Source organism: Rhodnius prolixus, unplaced genomic scaffold (genome assembly GCF_049639745.1).
Source record: "Rhodnius prolixus isolate KJV_2025 unplaced genomic scaffold, Rpr scaffold_4, whole genome shotgun sequence".
NCBI classification, from domain to species: Eukaryota; Metazoa; Arthropoda; class Insecta; order Hemiptera; family Reduviidae; genus Rhodnius; species Rhodnius prolixus.
In genome coordinates this window covers 448,664-475,239 of record NW_027411614.1, presented here as the reverse complement: position 1 = coordinate 475,239, position 26,576 = coordinate 448,664, and the positions used below count along the sequence as shown (strand labels likewise).

Genomic DNA, 26,576 nt, shown 5'->3' with positions numbered 1-26,576 from the left:
TCAGGCAGGCTTTACGACCAACTAACTCTAATTAGGTGTCGTGGACGGAGGCGACTAGCTAACATACTTTACTACAAAATTTCTCATATTAACCACTAAATAAAATCCAAGGCCTAGACCAGAGGAATCGAACCCACTAAACCAACAATACATCTTAGCATTGTGGGTCTAGCCTATAACCGCCTAACATACTTTACTGTAAATTTCTCATATTAACCAATAAATAAAATCCAAGGCTTAGACCAGGGAATCGAACCCACTAAACCAACAATACATCTTAGCATTGCGGATCTAGCCTATAACCGCCTAACATACTTTACTATAAATTTCTCATATTAACCAATAAATGAAATCCAAGGCCTAGACCAGTGGGAATCGAACCCACTAAACCAACAATACATCTTAGCATTGCGGGTCTAGCAACGTTACGCATTTTCGTGCCCTTTTTGACGATCAACCCTTATACAACTAGCCCTACCGGACAGTTTTAATAACCGTACATTACTCTAAAATGTATCCTTAACAGGGTGTCCTACACCCACCCATTCACCGAGAACTGCTCCAAAACGAAAATTTTAAAAAAAACCCATGAGTAAACGTAATTACTGTTCATTATTTTTGGTGACTGATTCTTAGTTTCAATAGGATGAAAAATAAATGCCAGTTTCAGAGTTATGATATAACATGTATATTTATAAGGCAGAAAACACATCAACCCTCTAATGATGAAATTAGTACATTGTTAATTAGCCCTGAAGATTGCCTAGTCCCTAGGCCGAAAGCTCGGCATAATAAAAATATATCATGAATGAAACTGGCATTAATTTTTCATCCTATGTAAACGTAAAATGTTATACGAAAACTTTACAGAAAACCCTAAGAGCCATTTTCGACAAAGTGATTTAATCTCTATTGATGAGTTCCGGTTTAAGAATCTTTTTCAAACTAAATATTAGCAGAAGATATAACCTTCCCTTTCCTTGGCAGTACACAAGATATAGGACCCTACATGGGCCTTTCCGAAGGACCCAACCATTTCCCCATCACAGTACTATATTTTATCGAATTTTCCAAGACAGATGTTTTAGATCTGAATGTACACACAATTTTCTACACCAAGTTTAAAGGAAAAAATCGGAAAGACTGTTTCAAGAGAAAATCTTAAAGAAAATGATGGAGGAAAAACACGCTTTAGCGTAGTGAATCTCTTCAGGAAATATATATTTTCATTCAAAAAACTTAATGTGTGACTTCCTTATGAGGGATTACTTTAGTGAAATTTGAAATTTTCTACGATTTCTCGTTTTGGGGGCGAGGGTTAAGGTGGTGGAGATACCATCAAACCCATCGGTCACAGGAGCTCTTGAAACTTATTATATTCCCGTTGAAAACAAAAAGAAAAAAAATCAGAGAAATCTCCCACTATTGGCAAAATTCTTCCAAATACGTAGAATATCTGTAATCTGTAATTTTGGTTTTAGGAATGTTTTGGTTTTGGGAGAAGGAAATGCTTTTTCTTTGATCATTCATAAAACACGTAAATGACACCATAAAAACACACTTCCTGTTTTTACAAAATTAAAATTAAAAACTTCATAATTCTAAATCTCTTTTTGGCACTAAACATTTTGAGATAAATAGCCCCCCCCCTGCGTTTAACTTTTAATTTTTCTTTAAATTTTAATAATCGTAAACAGAAAATTTTATTTATTCAATTAGTTTAATTGACTTTAAAAAATAAATAAATGGTTAAAAAAAATACAGTTTGTTACACATTTGTTTAATTAAAAAATACAAGAGTTCAATTCGTTGTAAAGTTTAAATTTTTTTTTTATTTTCATTTTAATTACTTTTATTTAAAAGCAGCTGTTTTTAATCTTGCAGGTCGAGACGAGGGTCATTGTTTAAATTAAATTAATATAAAAAAAACGGGAATAAAATAGTAAAATATTAGAACTCTATAAGTAGGAATGCTTTTTAAATATCACTCGCAGGATTTCCTGTAACTACGACTATCGTCTTTATAAATAAATAAAAAAGGAAAAATTTTACCTTTCACCGGAAGTGCGATTTTGAACACGAAAAATATGCTTTTAGTGCAGTTTTTTTTTTTTTTTTTTTTTTTTTTTTAATGCGTCTGCATTTAATAGACAATTTTAAACAATGAAAAGTCTTAATATAGCATGAACTTTGGTTTTTCCGTTTTAGAAAAAATTATTGCTTCAGGTAATTATACGGAGGGGGAGGAAATTGAATTTTTTAGGGGACAATTTTTTTGTTTATTGTTTTCCAAGTATTCCTAGTAGAGAGGAGAATCAGGGAGGGGAAAAAAGTAATAGGCCTATTGAACCCAGTGCGCTATGGAGCGGAAATTTTGTTACCCAGAACCAAGAGCCCAATCTTTACATTTATTCTCCAAAGTAGCCCCGCAGAAACGTGGGTCTTGAATAGAAGACAGCGCGACAGACTCCTAGCAGTGGAGAAATGGATTTTTGGAGGAGATCTGTAGGATGTTCGAGGCGCGACAAAGTGAGGAAGGAATGGTGGATATTAGGGAAAGAATGGGAATGGAGAGAAACGTCCTGGAGATTAGAGAGACTGAGGCACTCACTTGGTATGGACATTGTAAGGAGAATGGGTTCAGAGAGGAGATTGCCCTAATGGTGGTGGTGATGAACAGCGAGGTGGATGACCGGAGGAAGAGAGGAAGACCCAAAAGTGGGTGGAGGGACCAGGTGAAGGTCCCGCCAGTTGATGGTCTGACAGAGGAACAGGCCGAGGATCGTGGCGCTTGGAAGAAGACATTTTACTCGCGATGGCTGAAAGGAACCACGAGTTGTGGAGAACCCTTTAAAAAAATAAATAAATAAATAAAGGAATTCCTCTAAAATAATTCAATTCGGTTAAGTGGCAACTTCCTGTAGAACTGTATCGTCAAGATTTCCGGAGTCATTATGGGGGTTTATACACTAAGAGCACTGAATAAATTAGTAAAACATCACTTTTTTCTCATTTAAAACCCTTTTTTTGAAACTTCGCTACGCCACGGCCTGCACAATATTGATACGTTGACTTCCAAATAGGATTTATTACTATTATTAACGTGACATCCTTCAAAATTTAAGCCAATTAAAATTTAATTAGAATTTCTTATTGTAATTTTTTTATATATATATATTTTTTTTTTTTTTTTTTTTTTTGCGCATCAACAGCTGAGGTTATTAGCGCCCGGAGCTTTTTCCAGTGCACTGCCGGCCTCCGGACAGTGTTCTCTCGTTACAGACAACACTGTCCATTACCGGACAGTGAGCTGTAAGAAGCTCCTAGGAAGAGAAAATCTAAGGGTCAGCTGCTGGATTCGAACCCGGGACCTCCGCGTGGGAGTCCAGTATGCTAACCTCATAGCTAATCCCTTCCCTTATAATTATTGTTATTATTATAATTATTATTTTAAATCTCATTGACAATTCCTTTTAGGTATTCAGAATGTTTAGGTGGCTATTCACTAAAACATAACACACGGACACTTTCGGACCCTCTTAGATTCAATTTGGGTGACCTCAAGGCCTGCGCCACCCTCTTAATCTTATTGTAAATAGAAATCGAAATTAGTTGGAACTATCAAAAAAAAGGATAGTTATTCTAGTTTTTTTAAAAAAATAACCAATTGATTAAAGTAAAGCAAATAAACAGTAAACCGTGTTCATCTCAAGGTCTGAATGAGCACAACAACAATCTTCAGTGTGTGACCGTACGGACCTTGAATACAGGAGCGTCACCACCTGTTCTCTTTTAGTACAACAGCAGCCACCTGGAGTTTGCATGAAATTTTTGTTTTAAAAACTTTGCAAGTGAGGAGAAAAATGGATCATTACAAATGGATTGCTGAAATTTGAGAGGGGGGGTGATCATTTTCCGTTTCCCTCCCCCCCCCACAAAAAAAACACCTTCCGCTCCCTGATTGTTCCGGTAGGGCGCAACTGTGTAAGGGTTGATCGTCTAAAAACTGCACGAAAATGATCAAAATTATCTTCTTCTTCCTCTTCTTATTTTTTAAATGAATGAATTTAAGACACGACAATAACCTAAGGGTAATTGGCGCCCGGAGCTGCTTTTAATTGCAAAGCTGGCTTGGCGGACAGTGTTCCTCTCGTTACCATCACCGGGTCAGTGAGCTATAAGAAGCTCCTAGGGCAAAGCGAAAATCTGAGGGCCAGCAACTGATCTCCGCGCTGGAATCCAGTATTTAGTAACAATTCCTTTGCCTAAACCTAACTTAACCAATTTTTGTAAAGCCAATACTGTTAAAATTTAAAATTCTACCCCAAGTTTCTTTAAAGTAAAAGAGCCTTCGTCTTATAAGTGTAATTTTAGTTTAACGACGTCAAACGTGAGCAAAAAGGAGTTTCCGGTAACTTTTTCTTGTTCTCCTTCTATCCTATTATGTTTTAATTGTGATTTCTCTGGTAATATTATTTTCGTGAATCAGAAGATTGACTGGATAGGTTGTTTTACTGATGAATTTCTTATTTCTGTACAGGGCGGATATGAGAAAACCGGCAGACGGAACTAATACATATTAATTAAACAATTATAGGAAGAATAAAAGGGAAAAAAGGAAAGAGTTTAATGATGAGAATGATGACGGCAGTGGTGGTTGTGACGGAATGAAAATTTATTAGATATTGTGTGCGAGCCAGTGTGAGCGACGAGACAAATAGGAGAGTCGCGTCCAAATTGACTTGTTTATTAATTATGCGATTTCATGGTAAAGTCTGCTCTCTCTGGGTTGGGAGAAGGAAGCGCACTAAAGTGGGAAGGAATAATGGGGGCAGAGCTAGAGCAAGGGCGAAGGAGTGGAGGAGCCTTTTATTTAGTAAAACAATGACAGCTAATTAAATCCTGCTTTCAAATCCTTCCAAAATGAAATTGAGATTACAGACAGACCTTCTTGAAATCTCTCATACCACTTTAATAATTTATAGAAGATCTACTCTCTCTCTCTGTCTCATTTACCGTCTCTCAGTATAATACACATGATTTGTTATATAAGTATTAATATTTCAATTAACGTAAATACTTTAAAGTGTTCAGACAATGATATATAATTTTCAAATATTAATTAATTCTAAGAAAATTCAATAATTACTTTTTGGACAAGTTTTTTCCAAAATTAATATTAAATTTCTTTTTCTTTTTTTTTTCAATTTATTTAGAACTTAACAATCTGGGTAGTTGAGAACAACAGGCAGTGAATGAGATGAACAGCGGAATCTGTTAGACGTGAGAAGCAGGAGGAGCAGAGAAACTACCCAGTAGTATCTCGGGCGTTATATCGCATTTTGTTGGTCAGTCCCCGCTGGAGATCTCAGGCCGCTTCAGTCGGCGTGGAGGATTGTCTGGGATGGTAAGAGAGACTGTACTGAAAGGATTAGGGGAATGAGAAAGTGCAGTATGGTATTTCCGTTATTTTTCCTCGGCTAGCTGCTTTACGAAAGTAATGTCCCGTGATCAGTGGGTAGTGTCAGATTGGTTACGTAGTACGGAGCACTAATATTTGTCTTGGTGTGTTAGATTGAAATGTCAGAATTGTCCGCATGTTCGTCTGTTTGCCTGATTCCTTTCCCTCGAGTAACTGCTTTACGAAAGGAATGTCCGAGATCAGTGGGTAGTATCGGATTGGTGACGTAGTATGGGGCACTAATATTTATTTATCTTTGTGTGTTAGATCGAAATGTCAGAATTGTTCGCATGTTCGTCTGTTTGCCTGATTCCTTTCCCTCGAGTAGCTGCTTTGCGAAAGGAATGTCCGTGATCAGTGGGTAGTGTCAGATTGGTGACATAGAATGGGGCACTAATATTTATCTTTGTGTGTTAGATCGAAATGTCAGAATTGTTCGCATGTTCGTCTGTTTGCCTGATTCCTTTCCCTCGAGTAACTGCTTTACGAAAGGAATGTCTGAGATCATTGGGTAGTATCGGATTGGTGACGTAGTACGGGCCACCTTTTATCGTAGTATCTTAGATTGAAATCTCTCTAATGTCCATATTTTTGGCCGAGTCTCAGATTTCTAGTCTATAGATCCACTTTAGATTTGATCACAGTGTTTTGTGTATTAGTCTTCTTAAATCCGTCAGCAGCTCACATCTTCCTCCAAGAAGTCAGTTAAAGAAGTTTCGCACTTTTTTGTCATTGGTTTGTCTTTCAAGCCTCTGTGTAGGATGCATGTTAGACGTTTGTCAATGTACAGCCCAAGATAGCGTTCCAGGTCTGTACAAGAAAGAGGATTGTCCTCATTTTGAGGGCATCGTTTGAGGTAACACGAGAACGTTGGAGAAGATCTGAGAAGCTTAAGCGTGCTTACAGACTGGAAGCAGACCTACATCTCTTCTCGACAATAGAAATTTCATCAGAATTTGCACTTCAACTCAGTTAACAAGATGAAACCCTGCACTGTAACAACTTCTTGATAGTATTATAATAGTTTCTGCAGTATAGAATGCGCGGTCAGTAAGTTTATTTTGTAAACCCTGAGAATACTCCCTCCAATTCAGGATATAAATTCCCCCCTAAGCCAGTCTAGCCACAACTTTAAAGGGAGCAAGTTTTAATCAAATATCGTAACCTTACGATGACAAGACAAATCTTCCCCTTTTTTCATAACCATTGCGTGTAATCTTTCCACAGTTTCCCTTCAGCTTGGTGATAAAACTGTTTTGCTTTTGGGTTCACACAATGATGAAGTGGAGAGAGAGAAAAGATACAAGAAGGAAACAATTAGTCTAAGACATTATTCCTTCAAGAACAACAGACCTCCACCCCTATTCACACGACCTTCACCAGAGAGCAAGGGGAAGCGAGAGAAAGAATACAAACTGACGTGATGACAAAACTGGGGTATGAGAGTGTTGTTCAGTCTGTCTCTCTCTCTCTTCTTGGAGGCGGCTACACTAAGAGGGAGAAAGCACGGCTTTTTAGAAGTGGAAGGCGACCCGCAGACCATTTGCATAGATCGATATTATGTATACAGAACGCAGGAGATGGGGCGGCAGCAGGGAATAAATCGTGAGTGTGTAGAAGGATTAGTGGCAGAGCTCGGGAGCGGCAAAAGCAGACGACGCCGTTAAAACTGGGCGCCACGTGGTCACCCCATTCCTAAATCTCAGTGTTGTAAACCTTGTCTTGTAAATTTATTTTACGCGACTTATTTTATTTTATTTTTATTTATTTCTATACAAACTCAAAATTCTTTACGACTTTTTTGGTAATATAGTACATCATACTAATCATTAGTTTAATTTTTTTAAATTTTTTAAGTTTTTCGTCAGTAATAACAATTCCATTTCGCAAACTGACTATTTACACTGAACTTTACTAAATATGTTTAAGTACCTCGTTAAGTCTGCCATAAATCACACTTACAGTAAAAGAAAAATACAAATTATCTATCCGCTATCTAGCAAAGAACCATTGTCTAGACCACGAAAATCATTTTTCCATCATATATTTCGAATAAAAGCTAATTCCAAAAAAGATTAAGTCATCTGTAAAGATGGTCAATCTCAAATACAGAGAATATTAACTATCGATTTAATGACTCTTAACATTTTCATATAAAACCTTACACAATATTTGAAGCGCCACTCTAAGATGGAGAGCTTTAATGCTACAGTTTTTTAAGCATCCCCAAAGAAATAAGCATTTAAACATTGTACGAAACTTTAAAGAACAACATCTGCAGACAATGCAGAAGAATATTTCAGTAAATTCGCAGTTTTATTAAGCGCATTTAATCTAAAACTTTACAAGTATCCGAAAGGAAGTGGAAAAATCTATCTTGAACACCATCAGAACTGTCTTCCGGTAATTTTATTAACTATAAATGCTATCTTTGCTTTTGAACGTTTAGTGGCACTCTCCAAAATGTAAACCGGATGGACGGAACATCCTACTTCTTCTCTCGCAGGGCTTCCAAAGATACTTAAGCGATTCCGTTGCAGTTTACTTTACAAGTACCCGCCCAAATCAATTTTTCGATATAATGATTAGTTTAAATGATTTAAATTTTTAATTACAAGTTCAAAGTCCCGAATAAAATGTATGCTGAAGTCCAGTTATACTTTAATCTGCAGTTAATATGATCAATTGGCTTGATATTTAGCTGGACAGGATGTTGAGAATTGACGATGTATTTTTAAACGCCGGAAACAAAAAACATTTCAATTTTTTGCTTAAGCTGCACTATTAGTAACAATGACAATAATATTGACACTAACTGAAGAAAGAAGTTACCCACAGGCAAAACTCCCTAAGCGCAAAAATCTTTAAAGTTGCAATGAACTTAAAAAAGATAGATTTGATTTTAAACCGCGGGTTAAATGTAAAGTAATTGCCTATTTTTTCAGGCGGGTTTTACATCCAACTACCAATTAGGTTGTCGTGGACAGTGGCGACTAGCAAACATACTTTACTATAAAGTTCTCATATTAACCATTAAATAAAATCCAAGGCCTAGACCAGAGGGAATCGAAGCCACTAAACCAACAATACATCTTAGCATTGCGGGTCTAGCCTATAACCGCTCCGCTATCGTGGCGCCTAAACCGTGGGTTTAATTGATGATTTTGGGGAATATTGAGGTACGCTCCAAAAAATTCACAAACAAATTTTTGTTTCTTCACACCAACGTTTCAGTAAATACTCATATGTTACCTTCTTCAAGTGTATTGTAAAAAATTTGTGGAGTTTAATAGCTTAAGCTACATCATCATAACTGTTGACAATTACAATTAACGACGAACTTATTAACAAAAAAGAAAATCGTGATGAGAGACTCCTGCACCGAACTACTCTGAAACTCATTTCACTATATCGAGATACGCCCATCTTCGCAGCTAGCTAGTGAAATCGCTCTTTAGACGAAACTATAAAATCACACTTCAAAACCAGAAACCCTGTAGAATAGAAAAATGAATTTTCCTAAGTGAATGTTTCAAAGAAAGGTTATTAGATCTACACGTATATGTGTTAAGAAAATTATCAGAATATTTTCAGAAAAATCGTATTAAAAACAAAAAATTAAAACTTCACTTCCGGTAGATCAAGTTTGCCACAAAGCTGTTTATCGGCTAAAATCTGTAACTTTCCCGCGATTTTCAGTTTTTCACTACTTTTTTTAGGACTCATTGGATGAACAATACAAATATTTTCCGTGAAAACGCCCAGTTTTAAATCTGGCCTTCCTCCTGGGGTGTTATACGAAAATACTAGCGACCTTTTTGACCATCTAAAGGAGGTTTAACCAGAGATTGCCGATGAATCTTAAAGTCCTTTAGACCTGGTCCTTTTAATTCACTTTTTACTGTTGGCAGTCTTTTAGGAGTGATTCCAACATTATGATCTCTACAGTGGAAAACAATATGCAAATGATGTGCAAAAGGTCGTGTTTCATTAGAAAGAAGGATGCCCAAGTTGTGCCGCTGTCCAAAACAGTGTTGACATGATTGGTTAGCAACAAGACTGATCATCTTACTATAAACGACGTCTAGTAACAACAGCCGGGATAAACCTTCGCCTTTACTTGGGAAAAATGATGAAAAGTATTGCCTGTTTTTGGGATGCGGATAGGACGCAGATTTCCCAGCAACCACCATAACAGTCTTAGCAACTAAGATTAGGCGAAATATAAGAGGAAATGACAAGCGCTTTCATATTATAAGCGACACTTTTAGACACTATAGTCACAACTTTTCAGGACTTCCTTTAAAATCAATTTTCGTTGACTGGTTTTGGAGTAGACGTTTGCAAAGTAGAGGAAAACAAAGAACTAATTGTCCAAGAAATCGTATACTACCGGCTAAGCATTTTTATGATACCCCATTTTTTTTCCTCAACACATTTAATACTTAGTAACACAGTATAGATGGTAAAATCGTACAATATACCAAAATAGTACCTTCAAAAAGAAATTCCCAAGTAAAGCCCTGCCACAGAAACTTTCTATAATAAATTTTTCCGAGCAAAAAACTTGCCGCGCGAAAAGAAAATTTAGCTTTTCTTTTCGCGCGGTCAAATTTAAAAGAATAGAAAGAAAGAAAATCTTATAAAATGGTAAAGAATAGAAGCAATTTCTCACCTTGCTAATTTCATTAATCTCGAATTTTTAACCAATACATTTTGATTATATAAAAATGTTAAGTTCGTGCTTAACCCAAATTCTGCCCTTAAAAAAACCACTTTACAATGAATTTTAAAATATATTCTAATCTATACGTATCCGATGAATATGGAAAATTAAAAGAAAAATCATTTCCTCCAATTAAAAGATAAGCTTAAAAAAATTGATTGAGTGAAAAGAAATTTTTGGTAGATCGTACTTTTAAAAATCAATAATCAAAAAGTTGATTGATTATTGATTTTTCGTTTAAAAAAAGTAAAAAATTAAATAATAATTTCTAAATATAAAAAATTTATCTTATAAAGAGTCACCAATTCTGTGGATATTCTTTCTTTTAGTAAACATGGCATTTTTACTAGGGGCTTTACGTAAAAATAAAAAAAAAAATACAGGAATTTCTTTAAATTCCGGAATTTACCGGAAATAAGAGTATTCGTACAAATCAACAGCTTGATTTGAAATTTTTTTTGGAGAAAATTCAAATTGTTAATTCAGTTTCCGGAGAAGAGTAGCGAGAGACTTCTGATCAGTTTTTCCTCTCTTCATACATCATCAGATGTTGATTTATAAATGATAATTTAAAACTATTCCTATATTCATCAAACTAAGAAATTTCAATCCAACATTTCATTTTTTTTGTAAATATCGTACAACAGGTAATAAGTTGATTATATTCCAGTGAAACAGTCAAAATTAGAGGGAAGCGTACCTCCAATTATTTTTTTATTAAAAACAAATATAACATATAAAAGAGCTCTTTACGTGTTCATCCTAATTAGGTTTTCGAGACTGAATGAGATTTTTTAGAAGCAAAAAGGCCTAGGAAAAAATAAAAAGTGAACGAACATGAATTCATTGAAGCAGCGGTTTAAAAATTTTTTGATCGTCAATTTGAGACAGGAAGTCAGTCGTATCCTGCTGCGGCATTGCTTACGTAATATTTTACGAGATATTTTGATTACGTTCACTCCGTCACGTATACACACACACACACACACACACAACACCCAAATTTGTTTTTCACCTTCACGGGACACTAAAACCAATTTTACGGCTATTCAGGGATGATATAATGAACAATCACATATTATATTTTGAGTTTTACAACCGGAAATGACCAATTTGTGGTTCGCTGTAACGATTTTTTTTTTTTCCGCGAATAGTTGCTAACCCCTTTACTGTAAGTTTCCACTTTATCGATCATAATGTATCGATTTTCGAGGTTTTTTTTTTGTGGAGAGCGATTCACTCACAAAAACTTCGCATGCTCATTACGTACAGGTAAGATCTTTACTTTTTATTTGATATATGTATTTTCAAAAAAAAGAGAATTGCTTTTTAAGGCTCAATTATTTTTATAAAACTAATTGGTATTTGAGAAATACAGTTAGATCCACAGTGCCTGGGAAATATCTTTGATTTTATCCACACTCTAGCAAGGCATCCGGTTCAGGATTTTCATCCATTATCAGGTGTAGATTAAAACTGAAATTTTGATTTCACATAAATAGACGCACTACACTAACTGACTGACCTGGAACAATGCTAGACGTAAACAAAAGTGAAGACGAAATCTCATCACTAAACTGATAAATTCTATCTCTGATCGATTGATACAATTAACACGCGTATTTAATACTGTATAAATCCCTAAATTTGTTGGGAATGGGGTTAAAAGTGACAAATTATTACCAAAATTTGGTGTTTTAATGAGTTTTTTTGCACACAAAAAAAAATAAATAATACGAAAATTACGGAAAGCGGAAGTCGCATGTGTTTGCATCGATGTATTTTTATCTTTTTTTTTTTGTTTTTTACTTTGAAACTTTTATAAGACTAAATGTATTTAAGATTTTTTTTTTTTTGACACTATTATAGATAGAATCATGGTAGATTAAGCGGCTTAATGAGTGTAAACTCGTAGTGTTTGGAAAGACGAACTAGGCATTGTAGTACGGCGGCGAGTATAAAAGCGCTCAGTTTGAAGCAAAGTGGGGGTAAACCACGAGGTTAGTTTTAGGTTCCACAGGTAGGTAAGCAACGTACGCACGATTTTTTCCCCTCCAACCACTAGCCACTTTAAAAAAAACACAATTAAATAAACGTTTGGTACTTATTTTTTATTGGCCCAAAAATGTTGGGGGTGGGAGAAAAAAATTAATCAAAATAATCTCTTTTTTTTTAAAAAAAAAAAAAAAAAAAAAAAAAAAAGATTAGTCAAATGAAAAACTTACTTGGTGGTTTTTTTTGAGCGGTTTTTTTTTTTTTTTTTAGTCCATGACGTGATGAGGTTCTGGAAAAGAAGGTGGGGAGAGAGATCACTTTGCTGAAACCAGTTCTCCTTGAGCCTGGTGTCCTAGAGTATGTGTGTGTGTGTGTGGAGAGCTTGTTGGTAACACTGGCCAACACCGGACACAACTATAGCGGAAGTCCACGCTTCTTCCAAAAAAAAAACCGCCTCTTCTAGGCCTTACACCACCAGAAAATATAAATCACCATGAAAATAAGTTAATTTTATTAAGTACGCGTTTTTCATCTGGACTTTTTGTACGCAACTAATTTTATTTAAAAATAAATAAAACACAAATCTTTGAAAAAAAAAAAAAAAAACCAAAAACAAATTAAGAATTTAAATCGCACGAGCTTAAAAAATTATCGTGTCCAGGTGAAGAAAAATAATACAAATCAAAAATGTTAACAAACAACCGGCCAGTTTTTGTTCCCCAACAGATACTCACGGTACGGGTGCTCGTGAGAGACTGAACTGTGGACGAAACTTGTGGTGGGGATAGCCAGTGAAGCTGTGCTGAAGCGAACCTGGCGGTAGGTTGTGCGGCTACTACTAAATATCATATACTAAGGGGGTATTACTGGGGTCGGGGCCTGGTCCCCCGTTTTTTTTTTGTTTTTTTTTGTTTTGGATTAAGGGGCGGATCCTCCCGCACTGGGAGAGACTGCGCACGATGGGATCACAGTGCCCAAGAATTGGGAAGGCGGTCCCCGATTGGAACTCCGCCTTCTCGACGAGGAAACCTTGTCCCAAGCACACTCCCACCTTTCGTTTCCTATTACTAATTAGCTATATTTTACTTCATTATCATTCATGCTTGCCTCTTTTACCAGCGCATACATTGTCCAATACCGCCTACACAATCATTCTCGTTCTCTCTTCTAGCCAACACAAAGAACAACATGAACTAAAGAGAAAGTAATTCTAATCACTGGCCGCCAGTGCAGTGTAAAGCCAATTGAAAAGTAAAAGATTGTTTTTTTAAAAAAAACAGTTAATATTAATAACTAGCCGACTCTTATCACCTCCAAAATCTGGCAAGACGTAACCCGAAAATGGCTTCTTTATGGGGCTGCAACACGGTGAAGTAGCCCCATTTACAAGGAAGTAATAGTGCATTTTTTCTGCAGCACGAAAAGTCCCTACAGACTACGATCCAATCTTGAACCGTTTCAAGAGATTGCCCACTTTATAATCACATCATTAAAAAACCCAGTGCACTGTAAAGGGGAGTCGGCATGATAAACCTCTTTTGGCTGCAAAGAACTTTTGGGCAGCAGGTATGATCTAAACCGCGGATCAGAAATTAGGAATATTACCAATTTCATTTCTAGTATTTTCCTACAAACAGGTTGAGATGGGTTTATCCATGAATCTAAGTAAGATTTCTGTTACTTGTAGGGTTTAGAATACCTAGGACCAGGACGTCCCCAAACTACGGCCAGCCTGCCGCATTTCCGGAAGGGGCATCTCTTTCATTGGTGGTCAGTGAGAGAAGGAGCACTATATGTGGCGGTGCCGCTAAAGCGCTGCGTCGCTCATGGACAGTACTACTTCCGATGACGCACGGGATGCACGCGTCACGGCTCCGAAAAATAACAGCAGAAGTAGGAAGAAAGGCAAAGCACTATAACTAAACCGGACATTGGACCATCTCATTAGCCAAAAGCAGGTCCATAATTCCCGCAGAAATACTGGTACAGTTTGTTGATTTAAATTTACTTGTTCTTTATTTTAAATATTCTATTTGTTCCCGTTTTGTTTTTGCTTTTTTTACTTTAAAATAGTTTGTTTGATAGTCCGGCTTTCCAACGGTCTGAGGGACAGTTAACTGGCTCCCTGTGTAAAAAGTTTGAGGACCCCTGCCTTAGACTCTTCTGCAGTGTAAGATATCCAGGTATTTTAAAGAAATAATCAATTGAATAGCCGCCTAGGGACTAGGTCAACTTCAGGACTAGGGAACCCCCTTTTTTTTGATAGAAATAGATTAAAATGTACATTGAAAGAGATGGAAACCAAATTTATGACGAATGAATTGTCAGAAAGACTGAACAAATAGTAGACACAGGAAAATATTAAAATGAAGCAATGGAGAATTTGATGAAAACCACTTTAATTAAAAAGAAAATTTGTATGATTGCAAGCAATAAAAGAATATAGGAAGAGCTAACTGTAGATGAATCGTGTAAAGAGGATGATGATACGTCTGTCAAAATGAAATCAGAACTGCTCAGAGAACAGGACAAAAGAAAGAAAGAAAAAGGAGTGGAAATCCGGTACGTATTAGAAGAAGTCACAATGCAATGAAGTTATCAAATAAGCCGACGAAAAGATGCAAGGTCTAGGAAGTCACGAAGACCTAAAGTGGGCGATGTGAATGTACAGATAAAAAAAAAGAACTAACAAGAATGGCGGACAACTGCTTTTTAGTCAATAGTTAATTTTTTTGGGGGGGGATTTAATCTCATCCGATGTGGATGGACTCGAAAGGCAATATCCTTGGTCCTTCCCTGTACACAGCAGACATCCCCAACTCATCCAGGAACTATTCTTCTCACATTTGCAGGCAACACTGTAATTCTTTCTCGAAATAGTGACCTAATAGTGGTGAAGTTCGAATCCTTCAATGCCATTTAAAGATCCTTAGAAGGGTGGTCAACTTTACGAAACCAAATCCCAAAAGATTAGTTTAACGCTCATTCGTCGAACCACTCTCCTCCTCAATTCCTTTCCCTAGTGTAGTCCGCTACTTTGGAAAAACTACTAAATTGGAATCATCATACAGGGGCAAAAAGAATTGAACTCCACAGACGTTAACAACAACTGAAAAGACTACTTGAACACAGGCTCCAGACTCTCAACACCATTTTAAAACCTACCAGGGATGTACGGGATTGAACTTTGTGGTCCCACTAAACGTTCCAACCCCCTTGAGAATAAAATCCCTGCAATCCAAAATCCGATTAAACAACAGTTAATTTTCCTACGTTTCAAATTTAACCATCCACAAAGACCTTGAAATTTCTTTTGGTATCCTGATCCCGTTATTTAAAAAAAAAAACAAAAACAAAAACTCCACCAATCCCTGTAATCCCACAACAATCCCCTGATCTGCCATACCTCTCTCATCCCGCACCGTTCCAGATAAAACCTCCAAGGCGATTAAAGTATAATATTAACAATCCTACGAGCTCCAACAATTTTATTTTACTAATAGCCAGAATTTTTATGTTTTTTTTAATTCAAAGTTTCTATTTTAAAAAAAAAATAGAGGGAGAATTATAAAGCAGAGAATAGGTGACCGTATGACCGGTGACTTGTCAATGACGTCAAGAATGACGTATGTTCGAAGATAGGGTAGAATTTGCGTTTGGTTACACAGTCGGGCTATGATATATTCAACATGTAGCGCATACTCCCCTTGGTATTATTATTGTAAATTAGTAAAGACTTTGTTTTTTATTCTACAGTTAAATAATCGAAAAGATTCTGTATCACCAGATGCCAAACTCTATCAGTAACAGTTTTTTCTCTTTAAATGACGAAAATACACGTCACACTTATTTTTAAAAAAAATTAAAAACAAAAGGGAAAAAAAAAGATCATAAATGATTCTGCCAAATATTTTTCTTCAATTCCTCACAAAAAAATTTACGGTGTTCCAAGATCACAAACACAATCAGCTGATGTGAAAATCCGTTTTATTACTTTTCTCAAAATAATAAAAAAGTTTTTTATATTTTTTTTCCAAATAAGTTTCCAAAAAATTTAAAAAAAATAATAATTGTATCAAAAGATACGAATACTTCCGGTTATGTACGTAATTTTCTTCGATCCTTATAATGATTGGTAAGTCGACAATGACGTCAAGAATGACGTACATTCAAAGATAGGGCCAGAATTTGTGATGGGATGATACATTACATTAAAATGATGTTTAAAATGAGAGAGAGTCTAAATAAAAGTGCCTTAACCGAAATTAAAAATGGAAAAACGTTTCTTATAAAAGTTGTAGATGTGTGTGTGTGTGTGCATTACGTCAAGAATCGATAATCGTCGGAGTCGATTTACGAGGAAATTAAAATAAAGAAAAATGGATAAACAATAATATGTATAGTGGCACTTCCGTTTCCAGTTCCTAAAAAAATAAAGCCTGAGCTTCCTGTTCCTTTTTCTTTTATAAAAACTATTTTCTAAAAAACACTTTTTTCAGACTCAGAGGAACTAAAACCGGATGTTTCTCGTGAAAAAATTTGACAGGATCTCAATACATCTTTACGAAAAGTACGAGCGAACAAAATGCTAGTTTTGTCCACTTTAGTGTGGGGGGGGAACGTTCCAATTGGCCATTGAAGCCGTTAGTTAAAAACTTGTATTTACGTAAAAAAAATAAAGTGTACCAATACAGAACTTCCTTTTCGAACTTCCTTGCGAAAAAATAAAATCTCCTACGTTCTATAAATTTATTTATGCGAAGAGAAATTTGACAATTTACGTGTAAGCATGAATAAATGTTATGGTCCGAGCAAAACTGACGTCATAAATGACGAAAGAAAAGAAGGGGTGATGTAGTCCTGGTTAATGTGTCCCTGTTGAAGGGAACCGATCGTGTGTTAAATTTCCACTTTACGACACGCGTGTGAATGTCACGTCACATACATTGAATGTCCTGTAAAACCCATGTATAAAGGAGGTTTTGGTAACCATGCTAAGCGACTCTTTAAGAGAGGGCGGGAGTAATTGAGTGAGATGAACGAATACAATAGGTGACAAATGGATTTGAGTGCTTCGGCGGATGTATAGGGCAAACTCGAATGTCCTCGCCGGAACAGGGAATATGTGTGCATACCTACATACATGGATCCGCAACGCAGCATTTTATAATATACATGGAATACTATAGCTACATATAACTGCAGTAACCATTTACAGTACAATTTTGTTACCACATGGAATATGATAAACGGTTTCCATAAACAATACACAAATACACAACCACAGAGAAGCAGCATATTTAGTTTGAATGGGTTACTACCACAAACACTAGTGACAAGTAAAACAAACGCATTCTGGTGGTGTTGGTTAAAACTAAGTCGTACATCAAATAATATGTCGCCCATACGAGAACTGGCAGTCATACTGTCGAAGAGTACTAGCCCAGGATAACTATAGAATCATCGGGAACTACTACATGAGCATTTGTCATGAACAGTTACATGATTTCCTTTTAACCTCGAGGGTCATTCCAGTAAATAAACACTAAAAGATATTAGTGAAGGCAACGCTAAATGCAAGGAATTGAAACAGTTGGGTTAGTTGGCAACACTTGCAAAGAGTATCGGTTAGCTGTTCCACAAATATTTATGCAAACATAACCTTTTCAAGGTTTTAGTTTCGATGGCATGTACGCCGGAAGAAAGTGCTTCTGAAGTACATCGTTCTTTGTTCCGATTTTTTACTTTCAAAAAGTGTAAAACCATCAGAAATACTCTCTCGGATGAAGGAACAATACGGGGCAGTAGTTCCAAGAACTTGGCGAGTTTTTTTACACGTGGGTGGAAACGTTTAAAAGTGGCTCTAAAAGTATAAGCGACGAGCACCGCTCCGGAAGTGGCTTAAGGTCCGATTTTCTTTAGTTTTTTTGAAGGAGCAACGCACTATCAACAGCCTGTACCACTCACGTACATGATAGGGAAGAATGTCAGGCTCGCGCTGATGAGAAAATATCCGCTTTGGTAGAGGACTTCTTCCAAACAACGCTCCATCTCATGCAGCACAACTGACGGTCGCAACAAAAGTGAATTGGAAGCTCCTACCTTATCCTCCATACAGCGTTGCCCATTTTGGATCCTATGAACGGAGCTTCGCGTGGCATCAACGGAACGAACAGATATTAACAGATTTTATGTATAAGGTACATAATATGTAACCTATCGTCACATTGCTAAGTGTGAGAGGTTATAACACTCACCAAATAACCTCCCTCTATTTTAGTAAAATTATCGTTACAACATGCGAAAGCCCAAGTACTTATTCGTAAAACTGAACCGGTCATCCCAAAAAAATATTTTGTGTAAGCCACCGAAATAATTTCAAAAACAGTAAGTGTCACGGATCGATCAAACTCTTAAATTTAATCACTTCCAGTACCCGTCTCCTAATTTTTAGTGAAACGATCTTGAAATACGTCAACTATTACTTTAAAATGCTGGATAAAGTTCTATTACAAAGTAAATACTGCACATCACAAATAATTATTCCCGTAAGTATTAAAAATTTTTGAACTATAATTTATAATTAATTGTTTGTTGCACTCATTAAAAAAATACGAACAGTTGAATATGGTAATTATAATTTTAATTTTTGTAAGTAGAATATTATCTTTTTTGTTTGCATAATTTAATTTTAAAAAATAATTTATACACTTTGTAGTATTATCGTAACATTTAAAGAATTTTAATTAATTTTTCTTCAAGTGTCAAGAGCAAAATTATAATTTATTTTGCAAGAAAAAATATTGTTTTTTAAGGAATAACTAATGGAGTTCTGTTCAAGTAATGAATTTCAATAAATAGAGATCTTTTAAACACACTATGGGTATCAGACATTAGCAACCTTACGCTGTATTTATTTTCTTTTACAGTTAGAGATTGGTATAGAGCCGGAAAATCTGTTTTTCAAGGTTCTCGTAGATCGAAAAAAGTTTAAAAAGAATTAAATTGGACCATTATCTATATATGTACATATAGTGAAACGAAAATTAAAGCTTGTTGCTTAAATCCATCCATATTTAAAGGAAATTGCTTTACTAGTAAAGAAAATTTCTGTGGAAGGGTTTTCCTCATTTTCTCGAAACTGTCATAGCAGATTTTTGTTTGTTTAAATACATACTAAGTGCTCCAGATTGTTGAAAATGTAGTTAGATCCGTAGAAGTGGATAGTACCGCTGATTTGAACCGTCGTTGCATGCAAGTTTAATTATATCTCTAACCTTTTTTTTTTTTGGACTTCTATCCATCATCAGATATTGATTAATCAGTTTGGATGTAGAGAGAATTTGACTTAAACTATCTTTCTACCGTACACTACACTTGTTGACCGACTAAGGGAGGTTACAAGGTGTGTATATAACCTCCTGCTCTTACTCTCAAGTCCAATCAAACAGTCACGACTGGTGGAGACGTCCAGTGTATAGTTCAGAAAATTTTGTTAAGAATGCAGATAACATAGACTCATAGTTGTTAAGCCATTTAATCTTGTCTTTAAGATGGTATTTTCCAAAAAGAAGTCTCTTGTCTATACAAAAACTACTTATTTCATCAGTTTTAGGAAGAAAAAGTTCAACTTAGGCTGTGCCATTGTAATTAAATATTATTAGTAGAAATTTTATTTAAAATCAGAAGACATTTTCACAAATTGGTGAATTCTTGTTTTTAGGATGGATAGCTGCACCTGAGCTATGCAGTGGCCAAAACTAACTGATCATAAATTGTATAATTAAATTCAAAGATCTGTAGTGAACTGAACACAGCAACCCATCTCGACTTCAACGGAGTAAGTCCAATATTTTTTATTAAAACATTTCTTTGCTTCTATCATTCTTAATGTAATAGCATAACACTAACGGTAAACGATAAAATTGTAAATGAGATGTTAAATTTCTTATATTAAAATTAGGCGCAAAGCGGACATAAACTGACTTGTAGAAATAATATTTTAGGTTATACGAGTATGTTGCCAGAACATGGCGAAAGCCACTTAGAATAGTCTTATTTTCTTAACACTCGATTTTCTATTTATATGTGTGTCACAATTGAATTGAATTGAATAAATATTTATTACAATAAATGTATACATAAAATAAATACAGAAGTGTAAATGTATCATACAATTTAACCTTCTTATCTAGTGAAGAAAGAGAAAAGTTAGGTGAGGAGGATTGGAATGCAGGGAAAAAAGGAGAGGAAAAACCTGCAGCTAGTGTAGAGAGTTAGAGTAGGATATGCTTTAGTCTTCTGTGTCCTGTATGTTGTAGAAGGATCTGTAGGAGGCTATGCCGCGGCATAGTGGATTGGGATGGCAGTCTAGGATGAAAAGGAGTTTGAGCAGACGATTTTGGATATAGGAGTGTACCGGGGGATAATGGACGCAGTCTCGTGGAGTGAGTCAATTCTAGTGTGTCGAGGAGAGTCTGTTGCGAGTCTAAGAAATTTGTTTTGCGTAATCTGGAGTTTCTTGATGTTGCTACTACAAGTCAGGCTCCAGGCGGAGCAGGCGTAAAGCAACATCGGCCTAATGATGTATGTCAGAATTTATAGAACAATCGAACATATATACATATATAATTTAAGGACTAAATTAAAAAAAAAAAAAAATTCTTACCTTATTCAGCAGACTGGAATTGGCACTTTCAAATTCCTGACAATGGGCACAGGACACAGGACACTGCTCACAGGTCACTGGGCACAGGACACTGCTCACTGGGCACTGGGCACAGGACACTGGGCACTTAACACCAAAACTTGATTTAGAACACACCAAACCCAGGCGCATCTGAAATTAAGGAAAAAATCTATGTTAATGGGATTTATAAAATAAAATGCAATGTGTAAACACTCACACGACTTTGCTCTTACTTCATTATCGATATTCTAATATATTTTTTGAAAAAACTCCAAGCAGAGCCTTTAATTATGGAAAAAATGTTTCAGATCTAGTTTGATTGTATGTAAAGCTTAAAAGAAATCTTATAAATTAAGGCTTCTTTTATTTTGCAGAAGACGTTAATTAAATAGAAGAAGACAAAAGAAATGGATGTTCTTTGCTGAGTAGCAAGATGTTGAGGGTGGAGTCCAGGAAGGTGTCAGGGAAATGTAATTACATCTGTTTAAATTTGATAGCCATCCTTCATGGACTATGTTGACCCTGTAGGCATCCCAGCCTAACAGTACATAGTATTGCCAACATTCGCGCTAAGCAATAGTACCAGCAAAGGCGATCAGTAGGTCACTAGCGGCCTCAACAATGAGGTTTTGGTCAAATTCATTTAACGGGTACTAATTTTTTTTTTTCTTTTTAATTTAAGGTGCATCGAAATCTGAGGTCATGAGCGCCTGGAACCTTTTTTATCAGTGGACTACAGAGACCTGTAGTGTTTACTGTATATACACCACCATGTTCATCATCTCCAGATAGTTCAGCTATAAGAAGCACCTAGGAAAAAGGAAATCTAAAGGCCGACAGTTGGATTCAAACCTGGAATCTCTGCGAAGTAAACCAATGCGCTAACCACAAAGTTAATCCCCGCGCTACATTATTTATAATTTTCGTTTCGAACCATCTGAGACACACTATTTCCACTTGGAATGTTTAAATATGTTGTTTTTTTTAATCTATGTTAAATTTTATTTGAAACTCAAAATTATAAATAAAACTTATATTGTTCAGAGGGGAAACTTTAGAGTATGTTTAAAAAATTGAATTTTTACCTGAAAATTGCATTCTTAGTAGTGGAACTGGACACTGAACGCTGGACACTGCACACCGGACACTTATCACTGCAACCGGGAATCGGCATTCTTCAAAGGATTAGAAAGACGAATAAATTTTTTATCCTTATTTTAATCCCATTCTTGGGACTAAAGATAAAAATTTATTTGTTATTCCAATCTTTGGAATAATGCCCATTCTTGACTGTAAATCATTTGTCGGGCACACACATTCACACGCGTATCCTGCAATAGAGCAAACAAAACTTTTGTTACCATCTTTAAGAAAAAAGGACAAGAAATTATATTAAAAATCTGACTGTTCACTCACACGAGTTTTTCTTACTACTACTACCAGATATTGTAGGAAAATGGCTCTTTTCACGGAATCTACCCACATACTTTCCAAGAAGTACTACATCCGGGGAAGATATTATTAATAAAAGTCATAGATCTATGTACACACGATTAGTAACACCAGTTTAGAGAAAATTGCGGAAGTCATTCTGGAGAAAACTTAAAAATACTAAAAAATCTATTCATAAGTAGCATTTAGTCTAATGATTTTCTTCAAATTTAGAAATTCACTTCCACATTTGATTCTAATTAACATTAATGAACGGCAAGACCGTACAGTGAACAAAAACAGCACTTTAGAGGAATGTTTGACCCCCTATTTTCCAGTAGTGCCCTTAATTTACAGTAAAAAAGTTTCAGTTAAAAGTAATAGATCTTCATTTATACAAGTATTAAAACAATATTAAAGAAAAAGCCGTTTTCAGAAAATCTACAAAAAACTATCCGGTATCTGAGCAATGATTTGGAAAAAGATCTAATGTTGGTGGTATCTAGAAAAAGAGTACGATAAAAATTAAGAGTAATCGGTACTAAGTTCGTGAGATAAAATGGTAAAAAGGATAAAATTTATGAGGGAGTAATGCCAAGCAGGTGCTATGAAGAGTAGAGCATGAGAAAAAATTTAAGAGGTTCAGTACACCAAGTTGAGCTGAGATTGCACAGAAGGAGAAAATTGCAAAAAAAATTGAAGAGAAGAAACTAAGTTGGTTGGATTATGAGTGAGAGAAAAGAGCAGATAGTTACAGGAGAGTGGTGCTAAGTTGGTGAGATTGGGCCAAGCCAGAAAGCTGGAGAGATGAAGACGCGGAGAATGAGAAAAGTTGATGGGATCAGTATAAGAGAAAAGTGCAGAAATTTAAAAGGGAATGGTACCAACAAGTTAGTGGTGATAAAGGGGTTTCTAGTATTATTTTGAATAGATTATTTTAAAGCCACTTTTTAAAAATAATTTGGTAGAAGTAATTGTTTTAAAATAAGTTATTGATTTAACCCAACCTATATAATAATCTGAAATAAAATTCTAGAGATCGATTCTGATCGATCAACTTCTTGACTTAATGTATCATCATTGATTTTGAAAGTTGATCTATTTTGGGTTTAGTTATTTATTCAGAACCTGAATCCTGAATCGCATATCTATAATTGAAGATGATACTCATGCTCCTCGAAGTAAGCCACCGTTCAAATAATTTTTAATAAATTGTGCTACTTCGTTTCTTGTTTTTCAATTTATTTATTTTCAAAGCCATTTAAAATGCTCAAGTTTAAAATTGATTATGAAAATATATATACTTTCATAATCAACCAATAGAAAACCTAAAAACAGAATGCAAGTTAAACTGGCCGAATAAGTAGTAAGGGTTCGTTCTAAGTTATTATTATATATGCTTAAAAATATTTCAAATTCAAGTAAAACAAGTTTTTCAAAGATTTTCAATGATAAGTATTTACAAAGATCTGAATAGAAAGAGCAAGATACTACAAAATATCTTTACCAAGATGTATAACTTGAACCTGAAAGGGCTTTGATAAAAACAAACCTATTAAGCTAATATCAAAAAGTAACGTATGTATATCAAGAATATTTTCTTTACCTTTTCAACGAATGGAATCTTAGCATTCCAAATTGTATTATAATCAGCACTGGACACTCTAGTGACAACACTGCGCACTGAATACACTCCACAAATAACCGCACTCGATCACTCCTCGCCTGAAATTAAGAGAAAAAAATTTTTGGTATCTAAAAGTCTCTAAGCAAAAAGATATGATTAATAATCAAAACTAAAGATTAAAAAAAGAACATTCTGTAAACTAAATTCAAAAGATCAACTAATAAAAGTGAAATTTGGTCTATGAATAATTACTTTGAGATCATAAATGAAACATTTTATCAAATGATTACTAATTAACTGATATACTAAAAAATTAAATTGGGTTTTAAAGTTCAAGTTTAATTAGCATTTTTTGAACATCCTCGACTTTTTAATCCAATAAAAATTATAAAAGTCATTCCTAAATGTTATAAAATGTATAAAAAAATTTAAGTTATTAAAATTATTAAAGTTCATTTCCTACAATAACTTAAGTACAGATATTTATTAAATCCTGTAATAAATTTAAAATAAAATTAAGTTAAAAGTAGAATAAAAGTATGAAAAAAAAATCAAAGTAAAATACTAGTTGTAATTGGGGCCCTTGAGAAAATTCTGCCATTGCTATGACGTCACAATTAATAAAAGCAATTTTGAAATAATTTAATTTATAATGAAATAATAAGAAAATTACTTCCATGAGTTTACAATATGAGATTTCAATTATGATTCAAACTGTTAAGTAATTCAAAAACAAGGAATCTATCGAACAAAGATGTTAGAACTCTTAATAGGAAAAGTGACGTCACTACTTTATTTAAAAGAAATCTCATCTAGGCATTACTATATTCTTTACTTATCTTTACATCATTTCTTAAACCTAAAATATAATAAAGAGAATAAATATCATTTTTATATAAAAAAAAAAACTAATAACTGAGCAGAAAATTCATTGAAATCTAATTAAAATTATTATCAACCATTTTGAATTTGAAGCATACAATAGCTCACATGTGGTTCATTCTTTAATTAAAATTTTCAGAGTTAATCTTTAAAAAAATTTACATAGATTTGTTGCTCATACTTTATTTAGCAAATTGTGTGATAAATTAGCTTAAATCTTTTTAATTTAACCGAGAAATTAATATATCAAATTTACTTACACATCAGATTTAAGTTGAACTCGTACCGCCATCTTTAAGACTTAAGTAGTTAGGGAAAACGAGATATATTATTTCCTTTTGTGCAATATTTATTTAAAGTTTCTAAAATTAATGATTGGAATGTTTACATTTTTTAATTTACATTTAAATTGCTTACATTATTATTTAAAACGTAAGCATTGTGATTAAAATTATTTTCTATCTTCTAATTTTTAAATGTTTTAGATATTTTAATCACTTATTAATTTTTTAGACTATTATTTTATTTATTCTGAGTTGTTTTATTAAAATATTATATTTGTAGTAAATATTAATTTGTATTGTTTTAGATTTTTAATGAGCGCCATTATTGTCATTATTTGTACGTCATATCTTGGATATAGGTTTATAAATGGTTGATCGTAAACAATCGGATAGGTCCTTTGAGTATTCCTATTCCATATAAATAGAGGAACCAATTTTTTTTTTTGTATTGGTAACGATTGCTTGTTAAATTATGTTCGTTTTAAACACTTTTACTTATCATGAGAACTTCCTGTAAGTTTGTATCGACGTTTTATGATTCCGTTACAAGTTTTACTTACTAGAAATCAAAATATACTAATTAAGAATTAAATTCTAATCGGAAAATATATAAGTTTGAAGAAATTTCACTTTTTCCATAAAAGTATTACTTAATTTGCAAGTGTATAAGTATTGTGAGTTAAATTAATGAAAAGTGTTCTGTCGTGGTATGCATAGGGTCATAACTTAAAGAAAAATGTCGGCACTGTAAGGAATTTGAGCTTAAGTTTTACTTTAATCTTCGTAGAACCTTATTTATAATTTATGTTTCTCACTTTTATTTTCTCAATTACATTTGATCATCTTGTTTATTTTAAGAGATAAGAAGCAGTTACTAGTTATTTTTAATAACTCCGACTTTATCTTAACATATTACAGCCTTGTAAGAGAGTGACAGCTTTTCCAGCTAATGTTAGAATCGAAAATTTATTGAACAAGGCTGAATTTATAATAGGTAAGCAAAAGCATGTAATATTCTTCGCAGGGAAGATCCTGTTGATGACATTCAAGAATAGTAAGAAGTAAAATCTTATTTCGTATTAAGAAATTTCTTTTACAATTTACTGATTGCATTTTTTTTCTTTACAACACAATAGAAATCATTGTCTCATTTTCTCTTCCCTTGCCCATAGATATGAGGCTGATGTGAGATAGCTCACGGGTCATTCCATGTCAAATCAACACGGGGTCTGAACCTCACCATCTCGGATTTTCTTGAAATTTGGCACATGTGTACTATTGGTATAGAATTGGAAAAATATGAAATTTTACTGTGATATGTCAACTGGTTTATGAGTTACAGGGCTGTAAAGTTGCCAAAAATGGGCAGAAAAACAGGGAACCCCGTGTTTTTGAATTACTGTAGAAGCTTTCCTAATTGAGCTACAGACTTGGGATTGGTGTCATTTTATAGCATATATAATGCCCTTTCCTGTGATATG

General features: G+C 34.5%; 1 protein-coding gene and 1 long non-coding RNA gene across 8 annotated transcripts in view; one reads left to right on the top strand and one right to left on the bottom strand.

Annotated features, from left to right (window-relative positions):
* LOC141455902 (uncharacterized) overlaps positions 1–18,394 on the bottom strand; it is a 461,930-nt gene extending 443,536 nt beyond the window's left edge. For 2 of the 4 annotated variants that reach the window (XM_074131388.1, XM_074131389.1), the window contains exon 1: positions 12,413–13,009. Coding sequence is in view for 2 of the 4 variants with exons in the window: in XM_074131386.1 (XP_073987487.1) it covers positions 12,917–13,031 (115 nt within the window). In the remaining 2 variants the exon portion in view is untranslated. Of the gene's footprint in view, positions 1–12,412; positions 13,047–18,284 lie in introns of those variants that run through there. The other 2 variants (XM_074131387.1, XM_074131386.1) reach the window with 2 other exon arrangements.
* Positions 17,309–21,795, top strand: LOC141455905 (uncharacterized). Of its 4 annotated transcripts, none has more exons than XR_012459529.1 (5): positions 17,309–18,730; positions 19,906–20,022; positions 20,504–20,768; positions 20,860–21,341; positions 21,554–21,795. It is a non-coding gene; the product is annotated as an uncharacterized lncRNA (long non-coding RNA). The 4 variants fall into 4 exon arrangements; XR_012459526.1 differs by having other exon boundaries at positions 20,860–21,469; XR_012459528.1 differs by having other exon boundaries at positions 20,860–21,473.
* Positions 21,796–26,576: the final 4,781 nt, after the last annotated feature.